Source organism: Sander vitreus, chromosome 12, assembly GCF_031162955.1.
Source record: "Sander vitreus isolate 19-12246 chromosome 12, sanVit1, whole genome shotgun sequence".
Classification (NCBI taxonomy): domain Eukaryota; kingdom Metazoa; phylum Chordata; class Actinopteri; order Perciformes; family Percidae; genus Sander; species Sander vitreus.
In genome coordinates, this window is record NC_135866.1 from 9,751,856 (window position 1) to 9,775,122 (window position 23,267).

Sequence of the window (23,267 nt, forward strand, 5' to 3'; positions counted from 1 at the left end):
ATTTTGGTTTTATATATGTATACATTTGGTAAAAACTGGGGAAAGCTCTCACCTCCACATTCATCACTACGACCGTCACATTGCGTGCGCGTACACATGCGTCCGCTGTGCGCGCCGCCGTTCCTGCGGAATTCAGGAGGCTGTGGTCGGACTCCGAAAGGCTCCCACCTAGAAAATAATGAACAACAAATTTGACGCGTGAGTAATCAAAAGTTTCTGTGGAATATCTGCCAGGGAGTGGGCCCCCCGTCGTGGCTGCAAATCCACGGTGTAGCGTAACATTAATGAAGGCTCTTGCGTGTAAAAAGAGAGGTGTGTCAGCTTTATTGCATGGTCCTGCATGCTCTGTGCAACATACAACGTTGGGCTTATACACCCTCATGAGAGCAATGTCCACACACAGGTGCATTTAAAACGAAGGGAAGTAACAACAGAGTATACATAGTATTTCATAATGGGGAATATGCTGTGTTGTTAGCTGTAGCTTAGCCAAGCGGAAGGCGGACAGGGCCTTAATCCTCGGTGTGTTAGTTGTTTAGAGGCAGTGGAATGTGCGCACAGTCTCGGTTCAAACTAGACTCCCATGGCCCTAAAGTACGGGCAGGTAGTTAACAGGGCGTTGTAGGATATTCACGGTCAGAGTAGTTTAAGTACAGGTGTTTACGTGTCCATCATAAACCGTCTACATATTTGCAGTTTATAGGTAAAAGCACACTCAGTTGAGAGTTCATTAGGTGTAACGTTACCTAGCTAATGCAGTAGCCCTGCAGTGGATCATATCTTCATAACGTTGACTCAACACCTCTCTAAAACATTTTAAACAAAAACTGCACTTTCTCTATGTTGTTTTAGACAGCGTTAGTTTTAGCAATGTAATAGTTGTAGTCCCCCTTAATTTGAATGAAGTCAGTGCAAGACACAACCATTTTTAATTTTGCTGTCTGTTTCCATCAAATCAAGTCTGAAAGATGATGACAGTGGAGACCACGACCAGGACCAAGGCTCACCGAAAGACAGTGAGAAGGAAAAAGCTGAAGACGAGGACAAGGAACAGAACACCTCTAAGAAAAAGGTAAGCATATATATATATATATATATATATATATATATATGAGACGTGTTTGCAGCTTCAAAGTTAATTGTATAGCTTATTCACTTTCTTGTTTTCTGCAGATGGTGGTGCCAGGGGCAGGAGAGCACCCTCTTCAATACAACTACACCTTCTGGTACTCCAGACGCACCCCCGGGAGACCAGCTAGTACTCAGAGCTACGAGCAGAACATTAAACAGATTGGTAGCTTCGCCTCGGTAAGTCGCTTCTTATGACCTATTTAGATAGGGCATACAGTAGATAGGAACGGGACACTCTCTTGCTTTTGTTTATCACCTTACCCAGACAAATCTATGATACAAGCTTATCCTGACTCATGTTGATGTCTAAACAACTAAGGCTAAACAATTTGGGGATACAATCTAATTACGATTCGATTTTCAATTATTTTTTTTATTATCTAAAGTTCAATATTCACTGTGTAACAGATAAAACATGTCATGGAGCATTAATAAGTGTTTTTCTTTTAATTAGCATGAATTAACACTGAACAGTCAAACACAGAACATTTATCAAAAAATTCTGATATGCCTCAGTTCAATAGCAGCATCCACGTTCATGTTGATGATGATGATCATGTTAAATAAAGTAATACAAAAATGAATGAAAAATCCACTCAAAATAAGACATTTCTGGAAACAATGTGTGATATGTAACATTATTCATTATTCCAGCATTTAGCTTCATTTATCTAAAACTGTAAATATAATAATAAAAAGTTGTTAAACCAAATGTTACACCAAACATTTAACTAAATATTGCACATTCGTCTTCACGATTAGCTAATTGCATTCTTTCAAATTTCGTTTTGGATTTGAAACTGATTAATCGTTCAGCCCTAATGTAAACATTGTCTGTCCTTCCCCAGGTGGAGCAGTTCTGGCGTTTCTATAGTCACATGATCCGGCCAGGTGACCTGACAGGCCATAGTGACTTTCACCTCTTCAAGGAGGGTATTAAACCCATGTGGGAGGTGGGTACTCTGAGATCCTGTACAGTAAAGAATGCATTTATTTAGACCCTATGTCTTCTTCTTCTTCTTCCTCCTAAGAAATCCATGTTCCCATGCATGAAAACTCACCAAACTTTGCACATAAGTCCAGTTCTATGCCAAACTTAATCAGTGCGATTTGTGTGCTAATTGTCCTGATGGTGGCGCTACAACAGCGATCTAAAATTCCAAACTTTAAAAATTCATAACAAATCAGCCGTACATGCTACAACGTCACAACTTATGCCAAACTGTAGCCCCATTAGAGCAGAAACTATGCTCCGCTGTTACCTAGTAGCAATTTTGAAGACCATCACTCTACTTTTTTGCAAAAACTGCAAAACTTCTTAAACCTATTAACTCCCACTGTTTTGTTTCAATTGACACCACATTTGGGGGACTTCTTCTCCAGACTCCACAAATTTCTGATTTTTGATTTATTAAAACATTGCTGCATACAGTAGTATAAACAAATCCTGCTATTTCTTCCAAACTAAATCTTTGATCTCCATGGGAAAAAAATCACAACATTGGAAGATCACTGTAGATTTGGTGAGCACAATTTCACAATTTTATCTCAAAAAGTGAATTAAAATGTTTTTTGTTTTTTTAATTGTGTCCTCATCTACGCATTGCAGTTAAAGCAAAACGGAGCATCTTTACACATCAGTTTGGCATGTATTGATCTTTGTGAAAATCAATAACAGGCATCTCTATGTTGTCTTAACAAAGTACACAAATTCTCAGAATGTTCTAATGAGAAAATAATTTTTTACAGCAGTTTAAAATTCAGCGTTTTCATGCAAGCCTGCCCCTTGTCTACTAGGTGTTGCGATGCCACTTGTGACATCACCCAGATAATGGCTCCCTGAGATCAGAACCTGCCTACGGCATCAACGGTTCTGAGTTCGAGCACCTGGTGTTGCAAGATGATCATACATATATCTAATCAGGCATTGTGCTGTGGACAACCGCCCTGCATATTTGAAATGTGTGCCTGCATTAACACACCTGATTCTGATTAACAATCAGTTCCAGTTTAGGAACCCAGGCTGACTCAATAAAATATAGCCCAAATAGCTAGATGAGTCATCACCTGGACGATAGCTCACTGAGATCACCGTTTGCCTTTGGACCCGAAGTTTACGGTCACACTGTCACATCTTCTACAAAATCAGCCATTGTGCTTTGGATGACTTCCCTGCTAGTTTAAAATGCTCGGCCCCGACCATCGCTGCAGAGCAGCGATAATTCTATTTGGTTTTGTAAATAAAATGCCCACTCTGAAACCCTGCCTATGTTGTTTTTAGGATGATGCCAATAAGATGGGTGGGAAGTGGATCATCCGTCTGAGGAAAGGCCTGGCATCTCGGTGCTGGGAGAACCTGATCCTGGCCATGCTCGGGGAGCAGTTCATGGTTGGAGAAGAGATCTGCGGGGCTGTGGTGTCAGTACGCTTCCAGGTAAAACAACAAAAAGACACACACACACACCTGTTGTACCTAGTCACTGCCTTCTTCAGTATACTCAGACATGCCTTCTCTGCTTCTTTTCTCCAGGAGGACATCATCTCCATCTGGAACAAAACAGCTAGCGACCAGGCAACCACTGCCCGCATCAGGGACACTCTGCGCAGAGTCCTCAACCTGCCTCCCAACACCATCATGGAGTACAAGACTCACACAGACAGCATTAAGTATGTATGTCTCTTCGTTTTATTATTTTCTCTCTCTCTATCTCTCTCTCACACACATAATTGTATGCATGCTCACTAACTTTACATTTGATCACATTTCTGCTGGGATTACACTGCGCTAATTTTTTTTTATTAAAAAATATTAATAACCACAAACATCTAGCAGTTTAAGTTGTGACAAACATTAGCACTGTTCTGTATCATTCTGCTCGTTGATGCAACACTAATGCATTATAGTTAAAATGTTTGTCACAACTTAAACCGCTAGATGTTTGTGGTTATTAATATTTTTTAATAAAAAAAATTAGCTTCTTAAGTGTGAAGATTTGCGGCTTCTAATTTGAATTGATATGGGCTTTAGACTGTTGGTTGTAGATAAAACAGCAGTTTGTAGATGTCACTTTGGGCTCTGGGTACTAATGATTTTCAACATTTTGTGACATTTTGTGGCGATTTGATTTCTCCCTGCAGCTCAGGTTGGAAACCCGTACGTTTATCTATCCTGCTTCCGTTACAATTTTGCGGGGACCAATCACAAACTGGCTTATCCACCTGGCGCGCTATTGGCAGGTTTAACACGATGACGATAGAGAAGCGACCAAGCAGCTTTTTGTTTACATTCAACATAGCGGCCACCGGAGCGCAGCAACCTGTTGATGCCGCTGTCGCTGCTACGTCACCCGGATCGTTGGTCTGATTGGTTGAAGGACTCTCCAATTGCGTACAGAGGCATTTGAACTATGCCCGTTGTGCAGTAGAAAATACAGAGCAGACTCTGGTGATAGCCAGACTAATATTTTATAGAAGAAACATTTAAGCTATAAAATGATCAACATTATAATCGATAATGAAGTGAAATGTTTTTTGCAGCGCTACTAGTATTACTCTATAACTTTTCTTTGGCGATCATGATTTACTAATGAAATGCTTTCATTAAAACATTCACAGCTATAAAAAAAAGAATAAAAAATGACACTTATATTTACATTTGTATTTGTTAGTGTGTATGTTATAAAAGAAAGACAAGTAAAATACAACCATGTATGCAATCATGTTTCATATGCTTTTGGAGTAAATTGATGCAGTTGTGATTCTCCCATTGAAAAAGGCCTACATCTCCAAACGCTTTGTTTATTTTGAATGATGATTTGCTGCATCCTTTGTTTCCAGAGCATGGGAAGACTTCCATGGACTGGTGAATCCTAGTGGCGGACGTTAGCCCCTCACACAGACAACCTCTGCAAGAGTAAGAACTGTTGCTACATTAGTTCGAAGTGAACAAAATGGTTTCTCTCTGATGTACTTTGTGTCTTGCTAACGTGTGTCTCTGTTTGTGGTGTGTAGGTGTGCGTATATGTGATGTGCTGGGGGATGACGAGTCTAGGGAAGGATACCTCTATGTGGATTGGCACTGTGTGATATGAAGACAGAGCAAAAGTCAGGAACAGAGGCAAGAAGACCATTCCTTCTTAGCGTCAAATTGGAAATGAACAGAGAAGCCTGTCAACAGAACACTGAACCAAGCCGAAGAAAGAAAAATGCGTTATTTTTAATCAACCAGAGAAGAATGAAAGAGCCTCCAATTTTATTTTTTATGTTTATTAATGCGAGTTGTAACATCTGTTAACTTGCCACCAGAGGGAGGCCATGTGACTGGTGTTTGCTGATCTGGTCATTAGCTGTTAACAAATTGTACTTGACAAAATACAACAAAACCAATCTGTTGTATAACCTAGATCAGATTGTATTGCTTAGCATAACATCACACGTCCTGCTGTTTAAAATGAATCTGTGTTAATCTGTTTTATTGGGACTCAAACAGGGTTGCAGGTAGATGTTATGTTATTACAGTGCTGTATTTTAACTACAATTCCTCTGGTCATTTCAAACTAGAATGATAACTATTGTTGTGTACGATATATTTGTAAATACAGTCTACTTAAAAAGATCACGTAACTGAATCAGCGATGATTCTCTATCTTTGACCTGGAGGTTGAATCCCAAAGGATGAGGACCATCCTGTGTTGGGCAGAAGGTTGTATAAACGGCATCTTAAGAATGAACTGCCAAGCTGCCTGAATCACTGTGCCTGGCCTCGAGCCCAACCCGACCCAGTTTTTCCTTCTGTCTGTTTTGTCTTTATCCCACCTTGAAAGAATCCAAGGGATGGGCTCTGCTTTAATGTCCTCAAAGGTGTATAGGAGTCCTGAAACACTGACCTTCACTCCCTTTTCCATTTTGTAGTAAAAAAAACAAAAATGAAACTGGGCCCAGGGTCAGGGTCTGTTACAGTTTTTATCAATTCCTCGGGAGCATTTTTCGGAACCACGTCAAGAAAGCGCCTATAGTTTGTTGAAAAACTGTAATGCTGCCTGTAATAGGTGGTGTGATGATGGGTACAGGTGTGTGTCAAACACTGCTGGATGTACACCTGATGGATTATAGCAATAAATGTCAAATATGCAGCTGCTGCTAAAGCTTGTTCAGTGTCATTTACTTTAATAAATGTGTATGTTGAAACGGATGTTTCAACTGTTATATATCAAATGCAATTAAATGAGGCAGTCTCTTGTACTCTAAAGCGACTCGGCTGGTGTTCCTCACTAGTTACAGCCCACTTTCAACGTCTTGATTGATCCTTTTCATTAATCAGCTCATTTCAAAGAACATGTAATTCTGTAGAGAAAATAGTAAAAAGAAAAGGTGAGTTGATCAATGAGGGATTTAAATTATATAGACCTTTTTTTCACAGCAGACAAATTGAGCACAACTAATACTAAAACATGAATGTGTGTTTCATGCTGCAGTCCCAGTAAACCATGACAGTAGCATGCATGCTAAATGTATGTAAAATGATGTACACCTCTGCTGTCTCTTCTGTGAAAAAGGCCTATTTGAACACAACAAAAACAGTATCTTCCTGCAAGAGTGCTAATAGAAGTTCATATGCTTACCAACAAGAAAGTGGCTGCCAGCAGCAGCAGTTTATTGTGTGAGTCCATATTCAGCGGCACTGGACAAGTAACAGATTAAAATAAAATGTAAAAATATATTACGACAGTGGTTCACAAACTACAGGGTGCATTGGGGGGGGTGTAGAGTGAAACGTGTGGAAGTTGAATAACCCTCTTATCTCAGCAGACTTTATAACTTGTAAACACAGGTGTAAGTCATTTATTAATCAATTCTTTTCATTTGCACAAAAAAAAAAAGAAATGAGAAAGATAAGTGAAAAGTAACACATCATGTTCTTATTGTTATTTCAATCAAATTCTACTTGACTTTGTTTTGTCCACCATGGAAACATGACAGGAGAAGTTTGGGAACCACATCATGAGGAATTGGAAATCTTATTTCCTTAGGCACAACTCACCCTCCAACCCAAAGTACTCATGGTCCGTGTTATGTTCGTCATTGAAGCCAGGCCATTTCTTCCATATTGTTCCAATCTTCTCACCAATGTTGGAGACAATCTGGTGTGTGATTAAAAGCAAAATATACTGATTAAAATACACTTGTAGATACACGTTTCATTTTGGGTTGCTTAAATGTTCTACCTGGAACTGCTGGTTGGAGAAGCAGCGGTATGGACAGCAGGAGCCCTGGATTCTGAAGGTCGATGCTCCTTCTGAATCACACACTTCCAGGAGAGGGGTGAACATGCTCCACCTGAAAACCCAGTCAGCCAAAACACAACTTAACATATTTCCTTACATAATTGTGCAATAAGCAACCTGGCAGATACACTGGCCAGTACTTCACACACTGGCGCAGCCCAGCCTTGATGCTTGGTTGATCACATTTTCAGCTGTCATGATTCTGCAGCACCAAAACCATTGTTTGCTTGGTGTCTGTAGAGTTCAAACTGGGGCATGCTTTATTCGTGCACAACTGAGAGAATACAGTTTTTATACCAAGTAGATCTCTGGTCACCGAAACCTCTGCCAGGTCAGTCTTAATTGGGGACAACTTCATTGAGTGTTGCTTCTGGAAAACTAAATTCAACACACAAAGGCACCCACCCCAGCTAACCCTGGAGTCAGATTCAGGCCAGAGGAAGAAGGAAGTATTTTGGTTTGACTACAGGAGACTGGGTGCCACCATTTCTCCCATTAGCCAACATTCACATTAGGAGGGATGTGGCATTCTTTCCCTCCCATGTAGCCCAGCGCAGCTCTGTCAGTGTGTCTCTGTCCAAGCAACTGTTTTGTGCATTAAGTCTCCCAAGATCAGACTACACCCCAGCTGGGTGGAACAGTAAAAGCTCTCACTGCTATTTAGAGACAGGCCTGGGCATCTACGGTGGCTCGGGCAGGGTGGCCAGAGGCTGGGAGTGACATGGAAAAAGACTCACATGACAAGATGTTCAGTCTGAGAATGTAAAGTATTAAGATTGCTGCTCTAGTGTTCTGATAGTGGGGGTTAGAGGGTTCATTCAACCAAATAAAATCGAAATATAAAAGATTACATTTAAGTATTTTAACAGCAACATCTCTGTCCATACACCCGTTACATTTACTCTAAGTAACGCACAGAAATGAAATGGTCAAAACAAACTTAGATTACCTATTTAGTTACCTAATAGTGGGATTTCTTTTGTCTCTTTTTGTAATTTCAGGGGAACTAATCCTTTTATTAAGGGTGTTAAGTATTAATATGTAATTTTTTTATGTCATTTTTTATGACATACTATACTATGACTATGACTACTATGAGCTAAAATGAGTCTATTAACAGGTAATATTGTTATAAGTTCTTTTCTGATAGATGGGGGGTTATAATTTAAGGGATGTGTGTTTATATGTATATAGATAGATATATAGGTTATATATAATAAGATAATTGTGAATACGACGTATTATAATTTATTGAGTTATGGAAAAGTGGTAGGATTAAATAAATGTATACTTCCTCCTACTCCTTTTCAGACATGTCTATGTTGGTTTATATTTTTGTGTAATGTTTTGTTATTATTATTTTGATATGTCTGAAATAAATTTCTTCATTCATTCATTCATTCACTTTAGTTAGGACTTCTTTATGACATGCTTTACTTTGACTTTTAATGACCTTTATGACATATTATACTAGAACTTGTTTATGTCATTTTTTATGACTTTTTTATGACATACTATACTATGACTTTTATGACGTTTTGCTACATACTATACTATGACTTTTTATGACTGTTATGACATACTATACTATGACTTTTAATTATTATTTAATAACATACTATACCATGAATTTTTTATGACATACTATAGTACGACCTTTTATGACCTACTATACTTTTCACCACTGTAAAAGTCAAGGGACAGATTCAGACAGCCGTACCTCTGACATACAGTGCCAACGAGATGTTTTTGAGGTGTGTAGACCCTGATCTCCATCAGGCAGCAGCCGAGGCAGCAGGCGTCCACCCTAAGGGGCCTTTCAAAATAAAAGACCTGCCGGCCCTGACAGTCAAAGCCCTGCAAAGAACAGGCCCGAGCTGGACCGCAACACTGGAGGCACACACAAGAACTCTCTGACAGGAGGGAGAGATCAAGAAGAGTCTGAGAATACATTGAAACAACATTTTAACTTACTCTCTCTTTCTATGAGATGCAGATAAATGTTCTCAGTTAATACACATGTAACTGAACAGGGACCAGTACCTTCCATAGCCACAAATAACTGGGACCTGCTGCCTCCTGTGGTGATGCTGTAAATCCTCCTGGGAACACACTGTGGACCTACAATAGATAAGCATTATTCTTTTTCAAACAGACACATCGCTACACTGCAAGTATTCTATTTTACACACAAATACACACAAGTAATCCCTCCTACTCACCTTGCAGCTCTGGTCTTGCAGTGATATGTATCTGACTGACTGTTTCCAGCACAGACATAAAGTGTGATCCTGCTGCACCTCCAGGCCGCTGCTCCTCCACCCCTGGTCTGCTCACTTTCCCTGGTGGCTGTGTGTAGCAGTTCTCCATCTTACTCCCAGGAGCCAGACCTGACAGCTGCTCACCCGATTCCCAGTCTGGAGGCATTTGGTGGCGTTTGGGTCCAGGTGAGTGAGTGTGGCACTCACATGAGGGCCCACAGCGGTTCTGGAAAGCTCTGAAGATCATCTGGATGTGTTTCTCTCGCTCCAGTCCACCAAAGGGAAGAGGCTGATTGGTCACCGCTGACATGGTGTAAAACTAAACATATACGTGGACTTAGCAATTACATAACAATGATACATAGTCAGACTAACAGAAATCATGTGCAACAGGTGTGTATGTAACCTGGGTCAAACGTAATTTTACTAGTTTATGTTGGTTATGGATTTAGGTATTTAGGTACCAGAATGGTGCGACACAATTAACCAGGAAGTTTTCAGTTACATAAAAATATATTGTAAATTGGCAGTATTTAAATTGTCCTCAAGGAGTTTAATAACTTCCAGTCCAGCCATTGCGTATTTCCTAAATATTACATTTGCAGAATAAATTAGCAAATTATGTCTCTGAATAAAATAGTCTTACATGCTACGACAATAGCTAAGAAATGTATTTACTACGAACAGCAGTTTTGGAAATAACTCTTATCATACCATACCTCAGAGAAAATCATTGATTAAAGGTTCATTATTGATCGAGGCAACATCATCGCTCCCTGTGTGCTCTTCTCCTCCCTCGGCCTCCTTGTCTACTACTTACCTGCCAAAGGTCTTTTTTTCTCACTTTGTGTATATACAATCTTAGATAGTCAGACCTCTGTCACATCAACTTTATCCAAGTCTGGACAAAATATACTAGAAAAGGGACATACTTTATTGGGGTGTTGTTGTTAGGAGAAGCCTCAGATCTCATCATCATGATTTTTCTCCAGACCGTCATGCGAGTGTCAATCGAGTTTTGACACAAAAAAACGTTTTCTTTATATAAAATGAAGGCTTACAATTAAATATATATATATATATATATTTAATTTAACTCTTGAATTTACAAGGAAAACAAGAAGAAAAACATCTCCCCCCCCCTACGACTCAAGGTTCCTTACAGCCGTCAGCAGGTTCAGACAGTTCTATGGCACCAATATAAACAACCTCCCCTTAAAACAGCAGCCAGCCTCAGCCTCCTTCTTATTCACATCACACACACTCGGCTTGCACAGTTTGGTCTCATTATGCAGCTGCATGCAGCACTCTACAGTATATTCCTCCACAAAAAAGTACCATAATGCCCCTCCCTCATGTCCTGCATATAGACAGTGGTTGGTAACAGGTGCCCACATGGTTAACATCTTCTGTAGCATTTAACCCTTGTTATATTACAGAGTGCAAAGACAGAAAATGGCACAATAGAGCATTAGGAGTATCTTGCTTACCATCTGTGGTCAACATCCTCCTGACTCTGGAGGATTACTCTGATAATCTAAGTGTGAGAAGGCCGAGACCAGCCAAACATCCATGAATCATCATGATCCGGAGGGGTGAAGCACAAACCTCCTTACCACCTCTGTGTGTTTGTGTGAATATTCACATAGTAATGTTTGGCTTTGTGAGTGTGTGGGTGTGTCTCTTGTCCCCTCTGTCTCACCCCCTGACTCTGTTTCCATCCCAACCAGCCGGATCTGCCTTTTGTTGGGCTAGAAAGGCACCACTCAGCCATGAAATTGAAATCCTGCTTCCAGAGGTGGGGGGCTACACAGTGCGTCTGTGTTTCCGGGGTAGCCTGGGGTGGGGGGGTGGTGTCAGTGCTCTCTATGTGCCTCGAAAAAAGTGTCAAACACTGCATTAAGAAATGTCTGAGAGCGTGTCATCATGAGATTACAGTTGTACTTTTATTGATAAAAGCATTCATTTGGCACATTTGGCTGTTGTTCACTGTTACACGTGTGATCAACAAATGTCGCATGTAGTTTATCATGATGGCCTTGAACTTGATCAAAATCAACAGAAGTGAAAAGTCAGTTTACATCAAAAACTGAGCTGGGAACAGGAAGAGCAAAGAAACATGCCCTTGCATTTCCAATTTCCACAACTTGTATGCAAAAAATATCATCAACCTCAACAATCAGTCACAGCTGACACCAGTATGCGTCACCATGGATCAACATCTGTGCAGTGGATCCTTTATTGCCATGAACAAGCATGTTTGACTTAAAGGACAAATCCGGCGCAAAATGTTCGTCGTTCGACTGGTCATGACTGTTTTCCCAAGATGGCGCCTGCCTGTATACGTAAACATACCGTCTTCTATCTATCTTTTTAATAAACTGTCTGTACGCTTACAAAGTTCTCAATGCTTCGGTTTACATGTAGGGACCCTCATTATGCTACCGTGGAAGTGTGGTGCTATTTTGAGCCTTGTTAGTGGTATAGAAATAGCGATTTCTTTTTACTTTAGCCGTGCCCAGACGACTAGCGTCATAAGCTAATTAGCGGTTTGCGATAAAACTGGTCACATTCGATTAGCATGAAAACATATCCCAGAGAAGGGTCGAACTCGGACACGTGTTATTAACCCCTAGCTTCATTTTGCGCCGGATTTGTCCTTTAACCTTTGTCCACAGACCCCACATCTTCTCCAGTCTCTCTGTGTACTAGTCATTAGTGAAAGATCACTGACGGACGCCGCCGTCAGATTCCCACTTCGATTAAAGGAATACAGTCTGGAGATTTTCTCCCGGTTCACCCCAGGGAGTTTGCTCCTATCCCACTTTCAGTTAGATCAGTGAGGTTGTTTATTGGAGGGAGATACTTCTTAGGATCCCAGAGGAAAGGTGAGGAGGGAGGCTGGTTGAAGTGGCCCATCAGGAAGATGCCAATCGTACCGATAAAAAACACAGACACCATGAAAATAAAGCAGACCCTGTCGATCACCCGGGCCACCAGAAACCACTCTTCATTCTCCTGGGGGTGGAAGAAAAATTGGAGATTATCACGGTTATGATTTTAACCCGTGGAAATGAATGAATATAAAAATGTAGAGCTTACATTCTGGAAGTTATTCTGTTGCCTTGCAGTCTCAGCTATGTGTTTGCAGGAGGCCACACACTGCTTCAGCTGTGGAGAGGCATTTGCCAGGCTGGCACTGAGCTGCTCAGCTGTACCCCCCTGCAGCCCATCATCTGTGTACAAAACACACCAGATACTCATGACGGGGAAATTTCCAGACACACCATGTTGTGATAAGATGAGACAAAACATTAGATAACATCAGGTCATTCCTAGGTTTACAGGTCAGGGGAGGAGAATATTCTGCCAGACTCTAATTAAAAAACCTGTTTATGTGTGATTATATGTGTTTGTGTGTGTCTCTACAGATTTAGGAAGTCTAGGCAGCTGCATGAGGGTATGTTTTGTTTCAGGACTGTCTCCTTTTGGAGGTCGGTGGAAACAGGGTAAAGGGACCACACACACACACACACACACACACACACACACACACACACACACACACACACACACACACACACACACACACACACTTCCCAGAGAGATATACACTCAACTAGGTTTTAGGTGAGCATCTTTTGTTTTGGCGTCATATCTTGGCATAACACAAACTTGACAGCTTGAGCGAGAGATATATGCATCTGGACGAGACATAGACCCTCAGAGTTGGGACAGCACTACACAATAACACATTGTGTTTAAACTGTACTTTATGCCTAATTTCTCCTTGATCGAGATTCCATTAAATGCTTTTGTGTAAGTCTCCCGAACCTTCATGTATCCAGAAGTCAAGCTGCTCCTGAGTTTTTCTATAACAGGGGGTAAAAACACTTTTCTTTCATATGCACTTTGACATGCAAACTCATTCAAACACTTACGTAGCTTCTCTAATACTGATTTCATCAGTCCGTTTCTTTCTTTGAGTCTGGCAAACATGAGTTCAGACCGAGCTGTTTTCATAGAATATTCCTCTGCCTTGGTGATGAGCATCATGGAGCTGCGGCGTCGGCAGGGGATCAGGAGCAAGCCGTTCCTATCTGTAGCCAGAGTTTCACCGTTTCCAGTTTCTGAAGTCTGTCTGTCACCGTTTGGTATCCAGGGTTGCATCTGCATCCTCAGCAGCCGAGGCAGGATGTTTAAGAGAATCTGAAGAGGACACAGGGTCAGAGGGTAATGCAGTGGCAAATAGACCTGTGTTTATTCAGTAGCTTCTTAATGGAAATTACATTTACAAAAGGGTTTGGTCTGGCCACATTCTCACCTTTCGGACTCTGTCGGTCATTATGTGAGTGTTTGGAGTTCTCAGGGAAACGTTGAGGACTATCACACAGTTCATCACCACCATGGTGGTCACTGACATCACAAACATCAAATACCTGCAGTCAAAAGTTCATTAACCACATCTTTTCTCTCTTCAGATCAGCTGTAGTTAAACCAAAACTCTGAACTGAAATCTAAGAGTGATCACACAAACTTACTTTCCAATAAGAGGCACTGCCCTCGAAGTCTCTGGAACCTTTTTAGCAATAAGGAAGAGGAAGACAGTCTGGCCCAGAAGAGTGGCGATAGACATGGTGCACTTCTGACCACCCGCTGCAAAACTCAAACCAATAATTAGTCAGGTTTTGTGTTGATGAAAAACATGTATTAATGACTTATTGTAACCCCATGAGGCCAGACCTCTGTCTGGCCAAGCACATGACGGTTTGGAGAAAATCATGATGATGAGATCTGAGGCTTCTCCTAACAACAACACCCCAATAAAGTATGTCCCTTTTCTAGTATATTTTGTCCAGACTTGGATAAAGTTGATGTGACAGAGGTCTGACTATCTAAGATTGTATATACACAAAGTGAGAAAAAAAGACCTTTGGCAGGTAAGTAGTAGACAAGGAGGCCGAGGGAGGAGAAGAGCACACAGGGAGCGATGATGTTGATGATGTAGAAGAGGGGCTTTCTCTGGATGATGAGGAAGAAGACCACCTCCTGGTACTCCAGCTCGTCCTTAGTGTAATGAGTGTTGATCACCTTCTTAGCCGGCCTGTGTTTAATGGCCCACTCTCCATTTTCTTACAACCAAATTAGATTGCAGAAGGACATGTTGCTACATTCAGATAATCATTGTGTTATTTTGATCAGTTATTCCAAATCTATCGTTCAAATGTTGCTATACCTGTAAAAGCCTCCGGGTCAATATCCACCCACTCCAGTGTGTGGTTATCCTCCTCTTTGAGAACCAGTTTGATCTCGTTGGCACTGTAAGTCTGCGAGCTGAACACAGGGGGAAGACATATGGTCTGTCACCACAACAAACACAGCCATCTAATCACTTTTACAAAAGAGCGTGGTGAAAAGAAACCATGAATTAAGGAATCATTGTCCCTGGTGTGTTCACTGTGTATTGCCACAATGCAACCCTACCCATTACAAATTAAACTTTTGTTACCCTGATTGTGGGAATATTGATTTGTATCACTTTTTCTATCTATCTCTCTATCTATTTTGGCCATACTATACTATGACATTTTTATACCTTTTTTTCAACATACTACATTATGACTATTTTTGACATACTACAGTATACTATGACTTTTTTATGACTTTTTTGACATACTATACTATGACTATTTTGGCCATACTATACTATGACATTTTTATACCTTTTTTTCAACATACTACACTATGACTTTTTTTCGACATACTATACCAGAGGTGCCCAAATTCTTTCATATGAAGGGCTAAAATGTATCTGGATGGAAGGCCACGGGCCAAAAATAAATGTTGATGTTGAAGAATACCATAATTCTTGCCATTCTCCATAGATAAAACGTACATATGTAATTTAAATGGGAAGTTTACCAGCACTGTGCATTACATTGCCGTTAAACTCAGATTACGTACTTTTTAACTGCACAAAATGTACGTTTCGTAGTCATTACTTTTAAAATAAGAGGAGAATAAGCATGAATATGTCAAATCCATGGCGGGCCAAAACAAAGAGAGCACGGGCCAAACTTGGCCCGTGGGCCCCAAATTGGGCAGCCTTGTACTATACTGTGACTTTTTCAGGATTTTTTTCGACTCCTAATACTGTGATTTGTTCTCTAGCTCAGTCTGTTGAAGACTGGTTGGGATGTATGAGCTTGGTAGTATGATTCCCATCAACTGCTGATTGTTCTTTAGGTCAAATGTCCAGAGGAAAATCACGTCTTTAACTTTTATCGACATACTATGACTTTTTATAACGTTTATGACTTATATTATGAAATTTTTTATGAGATATATATATATATATATATATATATATATAATATTACTGTTTTCAAAATGCTTTAGTCAGTGCACTGCTGCAAATAGAACCAGCAAGTAGGCACTGCACTACTTTTTTGGACAAACTACAATGATGTTTTTATCACATTTTTCGACATACTATACATTTTTTATCGACACATATGACATTTTTATGACTTTTTTCGACATGCTATAATATGACTGTTTTTGAAATACCATAGTCATTGGTTTGGTGGCTTGGTGGTTAGCACAGCTGCATGCTATAGAATGACATTTTTATCCTATGACTTTTTAAATATTTTATTCAACATACTATACTATGACTTTGTTTTCACTGTATTCAAAATATTATACTATAACTATTTTTTACATACTATACTATGGCATTTTTATCACTTTTTTCCAACATACTATACTATGACTATTTATGACTTTTTCTGACATACTATACAATGACGCTTTTATGACTTTTAATCATACTATACAATGACGTTTTTATTACTTTTTCCACATTCTATGATATTAGTGTTTTTGAAGACACTTTAGTCAGTGGAATGGTGGTGCATTGCTTTACAACACTGTAAGTAGCACCAGCAAGTATGTCCTGTATGGATCGGTTCCCTGTAAGCAGTTCCTTTTTGTGTGGAGTTAGCGTGTTCTTCCAGACTTTCTTTGACATACTATACTATGATTTTTTGAAGTCAGAAGGTTGAGTGTTCAAATCCTACATGTCTCAGGAAGTTTTGAGGTCCGATACACTAAAGAGAAAGAGACAAATATGCCAAAAACATTGCTATTGCACCATGTTAGATAGCTTAGAGGGATAAGAGAATGTTTGAAAGTCAGCTGGTTCAGGTTTCAAATCCAACATGTTGTAGTAAGTTCTGAGGTCCAAAAGACAAATATGCTGAAAACATATCTTCTGTGTCAGGTCATCTAGCTTAGAGGGATAAGAGAATTATTGGTTGAGTGTTCAAGTCAGTAACTATTGACTTCCAATACACTAAAGAAAATGTGCCAAACACAATATTTTTGTGTCCGCTAAGATAGCTTAGAGGAATAAGAGAATGATTGAAAGTCAGGAGGTTCAGTCTTCAAATCCTACAAGTCTAGCTAAGTTTTGACGTCCAATACACTAAAGAGAAAGAGACAAATATGCTAAAAACATACATTTTGTATCAGGTCAGATAGCTGATAGCTTGATAGCTGTGTTCAAGTCAGTGAATCTTGAGGTCTGCTACATTAAGTGGAAGACACAAATATGCCAATATGAGCTCTTTATGACAGGTCAGATAGCTTAGTGGATTAAGAGCATGATTGGAAGTCAGAAGGTTGTATGTTTAAGTCCCACATATCTCTTTAAGTTTTGAGGTCTGATAGAGTAAAGAGAAAGAGACAAATATGTCAAAAGCAATAGTTTTGTGTCAGGTCAGATAATTTAGAGGAATAAAGGAATGATCTGAAGTTAGAAGGTTGTGTGTTCAAATCCTACATGTTGTGGTAAGTTTTGAGGTCTGATAAGCTAAAGATAAAGAGACAAATGTGCTAAAAACACTTCTTCAGTGTCAGGTCTGATAGCTTAGAGGCATAAGAGAAAGATTGGATAACAGGAGGTTATGTGTTCAAGTCCGAAATGTCTCGGTAAGTTTTGAGGGCCAATATACTAAGTGAAAGAGGCAAATGACAAACATGTAAATGTTTCTGTCAGGTCAGATAGCTTAGGGTGATAAGAGAATGACTGAAGATGAAAGGTTGCTTGTGTATGGTGTAACAGTTGTCAAGAACAACATTACAATAATGAAGAATACAACAGATACAGAGGAAAGTTGAGTTCCTGTCACTCTTCATTATTACTTTTTTCGACATGCTATACTATGTCTATTTTTGACATGCCATGACTTTTTTTAATCACTTTTTTTGACTTACTATACTGACTTTTTTATCACTTTTTTCGACATGCTATACTATGACTTTTTTCTCACTTCTTTTCGACATACTATGACTTTTTTATCACTTTTTTCGACATACTATACTATGACTTTTTTATTACTTTTTCGCCAGGCTATACTATGACTTTTTTATCACTTTTTTCAACACGCTATACTATGACTTTTTTATCACTTTTTTCAACATGCTATACCATGACTTTTTTCGACACACTATACTATGATGTTTTTATCACTTTTTTCGACATACTATGACCTCATTATCACTTTTTTTGACAAGCTATACTATGACTTTTTTATCACTATTTTCAACATACTATACTTTGACTTTTTTTTATCACTTTTTTCGACATACTATACTATGACTTTTTTATCACTTTTTTTCGACATACTATACTATGACTTTTTTATCACTTTTTTCGACATACAATATTATGACTTTTTTATCACTTTTATCGACTTACTATAACATGACTATTTCATCACTTTTTTCAACATACTATACTATGACTTTTGTATCACTTTTTCCGACATACTATACTATGACTTTTTATCATTTTTATCGACATGCTATGCTATGACTTTTTTATCCCTTTTTTTCGTCATACTATACTATGACTTTTTTTAATCACTTTTTTCGACATGCTATACTATGACTTTTTATCACTTTTTTCAATAAACTTTACTATGACTTTTTTTATCACTTTTTTCAATAAACTGTACTATGACTTTTGTATCACTTTTTTCAGCATGCCTATTCATGACTTTTCTAACAAAGGCTAACAAAGCCTTAAATTATTCTACCCTTGTCTAATACATTATTGGTATTATTCAACATTTCATTGAAATTCATACCAATTTAAACCATTCCCAGTTTTCAAACCAGCTTACCTTCTTCTTAAGCAATTATGGCAACAATCCAGTTTAGCTTTAGCAATATAGTTTTTAAATTGTGAAATTTAAAACGTTTTTTTTCTAATAATGGCTTGAATCAGCCTTTAGACTCCACTATGTGTAATTTGAGTAAAACTATAAATTGTCCTCATCAGGTTGGTACAATTTTTTTTTTAAATCCCAGAAACCATTGAGGATACGACCTCTGTGTTCTCATTAGTCAAACTTAAGTTCTTGGTTGTACTAGACAACACATTTGCGAAATACATGGTGAATCTAAGGTGCGTTATATTCTTAATAGAGTTATAGTATCTATTAACCTATACTGCTCACTGGCCAGTCATCAAATCCCAACAGATCTTGTCTCTACTCACCGGAAGACCATGGTGCAGTTCTGCCAGTCAAATGGAAAGTAGTTGACAGTGATGGCACAGGCACTGCGGTAGATTGCAGGAGGCAGCCAGTACACACAGCCATCAGGAGACACCAGTGCATTGCAATAAAGTGCCACCTCAAATTGTCCATCCACACTGTGCACAGGTAAGAACAGAGGGAAACACACACAGGCACACTGTTTCTTCATTGTATATATACTTATTGTATTGTATGTATACACAGTATTAAAGCTGCAATTGGTACAGTAAAAACACAAAAATGATTGTCTGATAATTCGGTAATGGCGGTAATTCTAGGTTTAGCCTTGAATTATCGCCATTATCTTGCAGTTGTATGCCTCCACCAACCAGTCAAGTTGCAGTTTACATCCATGTCTGTCCAGACTCACATAATATATATATATATATATATATATATATATATATATATATATATATATATATATATGTGTGTATATATATATATATATGTACCAAAGACTTTGAAGGAATCTAATAAAAAGGTATCAAGTGTATTTTTTTGGAATCCTAGACACTTCACACATCTTCAACCTGGCAGCACAGAAGATCTATACAATCATCACAGTTTCAAGGTGAGCACCCAAGATTGGTGTCACCAATTCAGTCTCCGACCAAATGTGAATAAAATGTCATCACTTCATCATTTTATCCTGTTAGACATTTGTGTGAAAGGTTGTTATAATTAGTGTATGAATTCTTGTTATGGCCAAAAATGTGTTATGTAAGGTCACAGTGACCTTTAAACTTTGACAACCATAATCTAATCAGTTCCTCCTTGAGTCAAAGTGGATGTTTGTGACAAATTTGAAGACAAAAAACCAAGAAAACCTAAGATATCACATTTGCGACAGACAGATGGACGGACAACCTGAAAACATAATGCCTGCGGCCTGGGCTTTCGCCATTGCGGATACTCATTGTTGAAATCTACACAGTGCCGTTATTGACATCTTGTTGAATAATGTTTCTGTCATGCAGTTTAAGTTCCTTAACTATAGTTACTGCTTGTGATAAGTTGCTTGGTGATGGTGTGAGTGGCTCGTTGGCTGAGACCAAACGTTGTGTTGAAATGTGAAGGTTGTTCATTCATTCATTCATTTCATTTATTATACAGGAAAGTTAAAAGTAACATTAAGTTACAATATGAACGGGCCTGACTCAGTTTAATAACTGGTTTCCAGCAGGTTCCTGTTCTGCAGAAACATAAAACATTGAACACAGTTACGACACATGAGAACAGAAACAGAAAAATGTGTACAGGACATCAGCATGGGCTAGACAGCTACAGACAACTAAAACAAACAATACAGTTACGGTGCATGAGGACAGAAACATTTGTACAGGACATTAGCATGGGCTAGACAGATACGCACTTGTTCTCCAGTATGATGTCTGGCAGCCAGATGCTCTTGGAGGGAATCCGCATCTGAGAGGTGATGTTCCCATACAAGGCTGATCTGGGTGGCTGGTCCCACCTGAGCCTGTAGTCACACCATTGCTACATACAGACAAACTGTGGGTTTAACATCATTGCAAAGCAGATAAAAAAACAATCCAGCAGGTGACGTGTGTGTAAGGTTACCATTTCTATCCAGACACTTGTTGTCAGAGCCTCCTCCTTTTCATTCTAAGGAGAGATAGTTTAGTAAACGATGTGAACTGTCAGGCCTGAGCAGCACTAATCAAAATCACCAGACTGAACCTCACTCACCAGAGAGATGAGGTTGGTAAGCGTCATCTTGATGTCGACCTGAGTGATGTCACCACTGTTTTCCATGGGCCGGATGTTCTTGTTGTAACCCTTCATCAAATCCTTAAACAGTTCCCCTTCGAGGTTGAGTGCTGATGCTTCAAGAAAATATAAGACTAAAGCAAGTGATGGCAAAGGGACTTATTTAAAGGGACACGCCATCAAACATATTAAGTTCAGTTTGCCTGTCATGAGAGGCTCTATTCAGCCTGTAAAAAGTTCAAAGTTTAAAAAAGTAACCCTGATGATGTCATAATGATGTCAGCAGGATGATCTCAGTTTGGTCTTGAGACATTAGCAAAAAGCCTGCATTGGAGATAGGACGTGTGAAGTTTGAAAGACGTGGGCATTAAGGAGGCGTTCTGATTATTTAAAAAGTCAGGATACCTCAGCTTTTGCTACTTTAATTCTGACCATTATTTTTTAATCTGCCTTTTATGAGTCCCTCAACTACACTGTATGTAAGTGCAGTATGGCTGGAGTAGCCTGCTGAATTTTCTCTCATATAATGTTAATGTAGATGACCTTTTTAAATCCAGATCCCAGTTTGATTTCCAACAAACACCTGATGGTCCCCTAAAATAAGTGTGAAACCGGAATCAGCATGAAGTGTACTACAATTTCTGTCCGATTAACCAGAATAACAAGGCTGTGCAGAAGAGCTCATAAGAACACACACATGGTCCAGCACTACAAATGAAGTCTGATTTTGAAACTTTGTACACATGCCCTGCCAAATAATGCACTGCAATTCAGTAACAATACATATTTACAAGAAAGGTAAATCCTTATTGTTTCATTCTTTACTGAATCAGTTTAAACCAATTTAAAGAACAGCGCTGTTTGGTGCACTGCAACCTTTACAGTATGATGAAAATTGTCCGGGAGATGTGTACCACATTTTGTTTGAATGTGAGAACGCAAGCATGATGTGTAATAGGGAAAGCAATATCTAAACTGTTTGTGCAAGTTAAAATGTATTACATGTTATTACAGGTGAAAATCTGACTTCACAAATTCCCACCACACCGTGCAAATCCTTAGAAACTGACAAGATATTGTATATGTAATGTAATTTCTCCCAAATGTGGCAGCGGGTTGATTAGCCTACCTGTGGCAGAAATCATAAACGCCCTCACGAAGAGTGACAGGGAGAGCGGAGTTCCAGAATCCATTAGTGTGTGTTTTGCGCTGTCCGAGACAAAGCTATGATCACTTGGACACTACTTGCTGGGGTTGCTGGCACTTAAACTGTGTGTGTGTGTGTGTGTGTGTGTGTGTGTGTGTGTGTGTGTGTGTGTGTGTGTGTGTGTGTGTGTGTGTGTGTGTTTCCCAGCAAAAGTCAAGGCTGATGGGATGGGTTGAGGTTTAGAGGAATGGTTGGGGGCTGGTGGGGGAGTTGATGATTGTTAGGGTTAAATCCAAGAGTTTATTTCCAGTAACTGCATAGCCAGCTGTCACAACAAACACACACACACACACACACACGCACACACACACACACACACACACACACACACACACACACACACACACACACACACACACACACACAGGCAGGCAACATGACATGCACATAGTTTGGGCATTGTAGTCAGGGCATGGCTGCCCTCCAGTGTTAATGTACACCATCAAACCACACTCTGTATTATAACATACACTCTGTTTAGTGCACCTGGCTGTTGTCATTCAGACGTCTACATGAACACACTAACACTCATGGATTCTGTGACGGCGAATTTAGCACATCAGTGTTCTATAAAAAGCTAGCTTTCTCCACCCGAAGCCATTGTCAAAAGTGTTCTCGGCAGGAAGATTAGACGATAAAGAGAGGGAGACAGCAGCAACATTGTGCGTGTCTGCTAGCCAGAAAGTTCAAATAAACTGTACAGTGGACAAGAGAACAGGTGATAAGTCTTGTTCATTTACAGCACTCCGTCTGTGATGACTGGTTTACTCAGCTGTTCCACTCATATCTCTGTATATCCCTATTTTAGCCTTTGGACCAGCCAGAAAACTACCACAGATTACTGGGCCGATATTAGTGGTGAAGTTACTTTGTTTTTTTGAGCTCATTCAGCCTATCATCACCACGATCAAACAGTGGCTGAGACTTGGCAACCACAGTGAGGCTGATAACGGTAAACACATTCTGTAACAAAGACGGGGCGCGTCTGCAACTCAAGGGTGTCACTTCCTCAAGCAACAGATGTCTTTACTTGCAATGCCTT

The 23,267-nt window shown here is 39.5% G+C and overlaps 3 protein-coding genes across 4 annotated transcripts; 1 reads left to right on the forward strand and 2 right to left on the reverse strand.

The window, feature by feature from the left end:
- Nucleotides 1-89: 89 nt before the first annotated feature.
- Nucleotides 90-6,275, forward strand: eif4e2 (eukaryotic translation initiation factor 4E family member 2). 2 transcript variants are annotated; one of them, XM_078263652.1, is made up of 8 exons: nt 90-198; nt 961-1,072; nt 1,174-1,308; nt 1,980-2,084; nt 3,413-3,565; nt 3,662-3,802; nt 4,969-5,044; nt 5,143-6,275. In XM_078263652.1, exons 1-7 carry the CDS (start codon nt 179-181, stop codon nt 5,002-5,004), a joined length of 702 nt encoding a protein of 233 aa, XP_078119778.1. In that variant the 5' UTR covers nt 90-178; the 3' UTR covers nt 5,005-5,044; nt 5,143-6,275. The 2 variants fall into 2 exon arrangements, with proteins under 2 accessions (XP_078119778.1, XP_078119777.1); XM_078263651.1 differs by having other exon boundaries at nt 3,662-3,798.
- A 172-nt stretch (nt 6,276-6,447) lies between these two features.
- LOC144526677 (phospholipid scramblase family member 5) lies at nt 6,448-9,986 on the reverse strand. The gene is made up of 7 exons (XM_078264291.1): nt 9,638-9,986; nt 9,459-9,536; nt 9,136-9,328; nt 7,356-7,467; nt 7,172-7,271; nt 6,753-6,811; nt 6,448-6,474 (listed from the first exon to the last, which is right to left on the reverse strand). Exons 1-7 carry the CDS (start codon nt 9,984-9,986, stop codon nt 6,448-6,450), a joined length of 918 nt encoding a protein of 305 aa, XP_078120417.1.
- Nucleotides 9,987-11,609: 1,623 nt separating this feature from the next.
- Nucleotides 11,610-22,361, reverse strand: chrng (cholinergic receptor, nicotinic, gamma). Its single transcript, XM_078264997.1, has 12 exons — nt 22,148-22,361; nt 20,998-21,134; nt 20,869-20,913; nt 20,660-20,784; nt 19,245-19,400; nt 14,913-15,010; nt 14,608-14,808; nt 14,218-14,332; nt 14,001-14,115; nt 13,618-13,885; nt 12,779-12,912; nt 11,610-12,694 (listed from the first exon to the last, which is right to left on the reverse strand). Exons 1-12 carry the CDS (start codon nt 22,209-22,211, stop codon nt 12,473-12,475), a joined length of 1,680 nt encoding a protein of 559 aa, XP_078121123.1. The 5' UTR covers nt 22,212-22,361; the 3' UTR covers nt 11,610-12,472.
- Between the last annotated feature and the right edge of the window lie 906 nt (nt 22,362-23,267).